This window comes from Myotis davidii, unplaced genomic scaffold, assembly GCF_000327345.1.
Source record: "Myotis davidii unplaced genomic scaffold, ASM32734v1 scaffold1715, whole genome shotgun sequence".
Classification (NCBI taxonomy): Eukaryota; Metazoa; Chordata; class Mammalia; order Chiroptera; family Vespertilionidae; genus Myotis; species Myotis davidii.
In genome coordinates this window covers 28,441-34,321 of record NW_006286233.1, presented here as the reverse complement: position 1 = coordinate 34,321, position 5,881 = coordinate 28,441, and the positions used below count along the sequence as shown (strand labels likewise).

The 5,881-nt window shown below is 42.3% G+C and overlaps 1 protein-coding gene across 1 annotated transcript; it reads right to left on the bottom strand.

Annotated features, from left to right (window-relative positions):
• Positions 1-216: 216 nt before the first annotated feature.
• ZCCHC5 (zinc finger, CCHC domain containing 5) lies at positions 217-3,064 on the bottom strand. Its single transcript, XM_006757399.1, has 2 exons — positions 3,008-3,064; positions 217-2,438 (listed from the first exon to the last, which is right to left on the bottom strand). The coding sequence occupies exon 2, from the start codon at positions 2,229-2,231 to the stop codon at positions 780-782; it is 1,452 nt and encodes a 483-aa protein (XP_006757462.1). The 5' UTR covers positions 2,232-2,438; positions 3,008-3,064; the 3' UTR covers positions 217-779.
• Between the last annotated feature and the right edge of the window lie 2,817 nt (positions 3,065-5,881).

Sequence of the window (5,881 nt, the reverse complement as noted above, 5' to 3'; positions counted from 1 at the left end):
GTAAGGGCATGAGTGGGGGGGGGGGAGGCAATGGGGGATAAGGACACATATGTAATACCTTAATCATAGAGAAATTAAAAAAAAAACTGCCTCAGAGTAATGCAGGGTTCAAAGAAATGGGCATGCAGGGTTGGTGAAAAAAAAGCAGCTCAAAATTGTCAGGTTCAGTCCATGATCCCAGAGGCAGTGTTGTTGTCCAGGTAGTTTTTAATTTTGTTAGAGATTCTGATGACAACTGAGGTAATAGAAGACAGGTTGCCAGGAGCAGTTACTAGGACAAAGAATCTACCCAGCAATGATTTCATCACAATGTCTTCTATTCCATCTGTGCCTGAAGCAATTGTAGTGACAATAACGAGATGGAAAGGACACAGTGCGGGTACTCCACTCTATGTTTGGGTCATGTGTTTCAAGCCAGTGGATTCCAAGAATCAGAGGGTATCGTGGTGCATGAATAATGTCAAACTGTAGCTCTTCAACATGGTTTCCAATTTTAACTTCGACAGGTGGTGTTTCCTTAGTTATGGGTCCATTAATCAGTGGACGGCCATCTATTGTTTCAAGCATCAGAGGGAAGATGTTATTGCGGATGGGCAGCTTCTCTCGAAGAACCACGGAATGGTCAATGCTGTTTCTGTAGGAGCCTGAGTCCACCATTGCTTGCTCAAAGAACTGTCGTCTTCCAAGTCGAATTTCAACAGTAAGCCATAGGGTTCGGGACATGGATATTGGAAGTGAGGGGGATGCATATTTGTAGATTGGCCCGCCCGGGTTCCCCCTTACCGCCGGGCCTGGATGTTTCCCGCCTGCTGGGCACGATGAGGCTTGACAGGGCAATCTCTGGCAAAATGACCAGGATGAGCACAGTAGAGGCACAAGTGGCCTTCACGGCGCCGAGCCCGTTCAGCTTCACAGAGGCGTGGGCGATTGCTGGCAGCCTGCACAGGCCGTGGTTGATTCTCAGGCCCAGCTCTTTCCTCAGAGGGAATTGTACCTTGTGGATTTGGATCAGGCTTAACATTTAGCTTCTCTTCAAGGCTGATGCACTGGGTGATCAGATCAGATAGGTTAGTGGCTGAGCTTGTGGAAGACAGTTCTTCTCGAATAGAACTAGCAAGGCTTTCTTGAAATTGGATGCAGAGAGTACTTTCACCCCAGTTTAGCTTTTGAGCAATGAGGTGGAAGTGGGTCACATACTGGTGGACAGGGTCCTCCCCTTGGCAAAGCCGACGGATGCGGTGGTTGGCATCTTCCATGTTTTCTGGATTGTTAAGAGTATCCTGGAGCACTTGTATGAAACTTTCAAATTGCTCCAGCAGGGGTCTTTGGATATATACTAAGGGCTGGAACCACTTTCCAGCCTCACTTGAGAAGCAGTTACCAACAAAGCTCACTAAGGCTGCTTCAGTGGGATACAGGTGCCCTCTGACTCTCATGTAACTATTCAGTTGAACCAGGAATTCAGGAAACTTCTGGGAATTCCCATTGAAGGCTAAAGGGTATTCTAAGGGGAAAACTTCAGCCTCCAACCCACTAGGGGACTGTGGAAACTCTGAAGTGGCTGATGTCTCAGCAGCTATTAGGCCCTCCAGGGACTCCTGAGGTGCTGAGAGCTCTAGGAACTCCTGGGCATCTGAAAGATCCAGGGGGGCCTGAGGCATGCAAGACTGAAGAGGCTTCTTGGGAGCCTGAAGCTCCAGGGGCTCCAGGAGTGTTGAGGTCTCCTGGCATTCTGGTTTTTCCTGGGGATCTTGGGCATTTGGAAGATCCTGGAGCTCTAAATTCTGGGCCTCCTCGGCTTTTAGGGCATCTTTGGTATGAGGGGGCTCTTGGACCTCCTTGACTTCAAAGGGCTTGTGGACCTCCAGGGCCATTGGGAACTTCTCCAGCTCCTTAGCCTCTGGAGGCTTTTGGGACACACAGGCTGCTGAGAGTCCATGGACAATTGGAAGCGACTGGGGCTCTCTGGGCTTCTGGGGCTCTTCAAACTCTGGGGGATTTGTATGATCCCAGGCTGCTGGAGTTTCCAGGGGCTCTGAGGGTTTTGGGGGCTCCTGGGCCTCTGTGGGCTTCTGGACGGATTCATCCTCCTTGGCTGCTTGGGGCTTCTGGAGCTCTGGGATCTGGGCCTGCAGGGCAGCATTTTCTTCCATCAGCCTCTGCACTTGGGCCTGGAGAATTTCATTCTCCAATTTCAGAGCAATATAGGAGGCTGCTAAGTCCTCCACCATCTTTTGAGGAAATGGGCTTGGTTTTGCAGTTTGCTGCCAAGAGAGATTGGGTGGGCTTTTGTGAGGTTTTTCTAAAAGCTCCCCGCAGGCAGATGTCAGCCTCCTTAAATTTTTCAGGAGGTGGGGTTTTGGGCCCCACCAAGATCGATTAACAGGAGGTCACTGGGAGCCTCCGGGGATCAGCAAAGAGAGGTATCTGATGATACACTGTAAAGAAAGTAGGATCTGAGGATCAGAAACTGTGGAAAGCACTTATTAAAATAAATCAGAACAAAACTTTCCCAACAGTGCTGGGTTTCTTTTACTACAGGCTCATATTCATGAACTAGGTTTATATATGCTGGCTCTGACCCCATGATATTTTATAAACAGCATCTAAACCAGACTGTGTATGTCATTTTGCATTCTTCCTTTCAAACTTAACATTATATTAGAATCAATTTCTCCATATTCTTTTCTGTTTTACATAGTCTTTAATTTATAATGTCTACTTAATATCCCAATGTGACACTTGAATTTTAACAGCTACTTTCAATGACTAACTCATTTGAGCAATGTGGGGATTTGAACTCATCTGTGGTGGGCCAGCCCAAGAGATATTTTTGGGTGGCTAGGGTAGGAGGTACGGGGGATCCCTTTCTGACACTCAGAAATCAAACCTCATAAGCAACCACACAAGATCAGCCAAAGTTATATATATATAAGTAGACACATGCATATTATTTATAAAATGGCTCAAAATAGTTAAGAAAATAATCTTTATAAATGTACGTTACCGTTCAGAGACAGTCCAGGAGCTCTGCTGTCTGTGTACCCATCGCTGAGGAGGGAAGTGTGTGAATTGCTTTGGAGGCTTGCCTTTTCTGCACACACTGAACTCAAACAAACACACCCACTCCCAGAACACGTTCCAACTCTCCTCTGTAACGTAGCTATTTTGAGTGTGGAAGAGTTTTTTTGACAGTACCTCACAGTTTAGAGCTGCAAGGAAAGTAGGATGCTGGGTCGATGTGAGACAACCTCATGTACTCAATCCTCAGCTGCATTAATAAATATTTGGCTAGGAAATTTGGAGTAATACCACTGCCTTATGAAAAGTTGCAAACATTTCTGAATGACCACTGTGGTTTGGGACTTTAATTTTTTATGTCTGTCTCATATAACCTCCCCTCGCACTATCCACACTGGGCTGTTTGTTTAATTCTTACTCGGAGAGAAGCCTGAAGCACCTCAGAATCTTTCCCTGCCACCTATTTAGTCCCTAGGGTCCCTCCTTGCAATTTTTTCTTGGAAACTTTGCTATGGACAGATCCAGGCAAAATATAATAGGGTAAGACTGTGGACAAGGCCAACTTTGTTGAAGGATACTTGTAGTTGATTGCTGGATCCCTGGCTCCTTTTAAATTGTCTTGGCCCAGGGTTCTCATCTTTCCTATAGCCTCTCAGGTGCTCTAGGCCATATTCAGGTACCCACTAAGGACAGGTCACTTGAGAAATGACCTTGTTCAAGATCTCACCTTCTCATGACAAATCACAGTTAAACCCTAGGCATGGACCATGTAGCCATTTTGAGTAAGGCTCTGGGGCAACTATTATAATCCTAGTAAGGAGTGGGATTGAGGATTTTCTTTGGCCACTTTAAACCACAGATCAATTCAGTCATGCTCCCAGGTCTCCTTTTAAAGTGGTCAAGCCCACATTAGTCAGTATAGTAGGATAAACCCTGGTGATGGAATATGCCCAAACCACAGCAAATTGACAAATGAACTAGCTGAAGCTGAATGAAGAGGCTTTGAAAGAGAAATGAAAATATTTTGCAAATCAAGTTATATTCCTTTCTTCCCTTTTAATGTTTTATTCTTTAGAAAAATATCACAAATAAAAATGCATCATCAGAGAATAATGTGTTCTGTTTATGTGAATTCTTCAGATAACTAAAGCCTTCCCTTTAAGAATCCAGAACACAGGTTGATATTTACCTTACCAATTTTTTAAAAAATAAGAGAAATATTTATAGTGAGTATTACATTTCTTTCTCCATTCTTAACTAGGAGATTTTGAACATAATTTAATGGTTTGGGGTTATACTTATACACACCAGTTCCTTTACTGTGTTGTAATACTGGGTTGCCTTCTGAAAGCTACTGAGAGATATCAAGAGGGCCTGTCTCCAAATTCAATACCTCCAAATTACTATGCTTTCCAACTTCTTGCAATTTATTTTTCTTTTGTATTTTATTTATTCTTTTGTTATCAGGTTATCTCACTGTTACTTGTATGCCTGTCTGTAGAAGTATAGACAAATTTGGCAAATTACTTAGTCCTAAAACTTAAGTCTAAAACTCATTTTATGAAATTGTAAAATGGAGCTACTAATTGTACTTTACAGAGTTGCTGCAAAGATTTAGTGAAATAATGCATGGAAAAGATTTAGCACAGTTTCTAGCAGCTAATAGTACTCAGTAAATGGTAATAATAATAATAATAAGCTGTAGCCATAGTAACTTAACTTTAAGTTATTTTCCATTTACCTGTGAATTGGGAAACTGGATAGGTGAACTTGCTACAATTGTGTAGGGGCTGAGCAGAGGCTTCCATATTAAGAAATCTACAAGGCATAGATTTTACCGCATTGACTTTTCACCACTCAGGGCTTCCCGTCCCCCCTTCCTCTCTGTGTTATGGATGATTTAATTTACCAAATAATACTCTAGAATCAGAACTGGAGGCACTTAAGCAGGAAGATAGAATAATTAACAAAGGGATTGTGGAGCAGCCAAGGTAGATCGTTAAAGAGTCCAGGACTAAAGCACTGAACAGTGCCTCGCCCACAGATATATTTATCAGATGGGTAAACCCCCTGCAAAAGAGCAAAGATCAAATTCAATGTTTATAAGTACAAGTTAAAAAAAATGCCCAAACATAGAGGATTAGTCTCTTCTGAGTGGAAATAAAGAACTACACTGACTTTTTGTCAAAATGCCTAATGTTGTTTTGATATTCTGAATTAATCAAGTAAGAATAGGACAGTAATCACATCCAATTTGTCATCATGTTTCCCCTATACTTTAATCCTTCTTATACTCACAGCACAATGAAATTTATGGATCCTTTGGAATGGATATAAAAAAACATTCAAGTAAATGACGTTTTGTTAACTGGGCAAATACATTTTTAGGGGAAAAGAGAAGACAAATATCTTCAATTAACAGATATAAAAAGACTGAACAATTATGCTCAGTTGTGTTAATAAGTTACACATGTTGATTGTTAGCTTATGGGAAAGGGAAATGAAAGGTTAAATAAGATTAAATTCTACATTGTACACTCCAGAAAGAATAATAATTTTATTTTTTCAGCAAATGTACAATGTGAAACATTTTGTTCTCTGCCTGGGTCTTCCTTCCCAGAGCTGGCTGGGCTGCATCTTCAAGCTCCTGCTCTTCCCTCTTCCCAACCAGGAAAAAAGCCAACAGTACAAGTTAGTCTCACAGGTCCCTGGCACAATGCCCAACTACCCTGAGGATTAGTCCCGTCCTAGTGTGTGTTTTGCTCAACATGTTATTCTTATGATTATGTTAGACTTGCAACACTTTCTTTTTTTTTAAGATTTGAAATTCTTTATTTTTTTAAAGGAGCATATGTTAAGT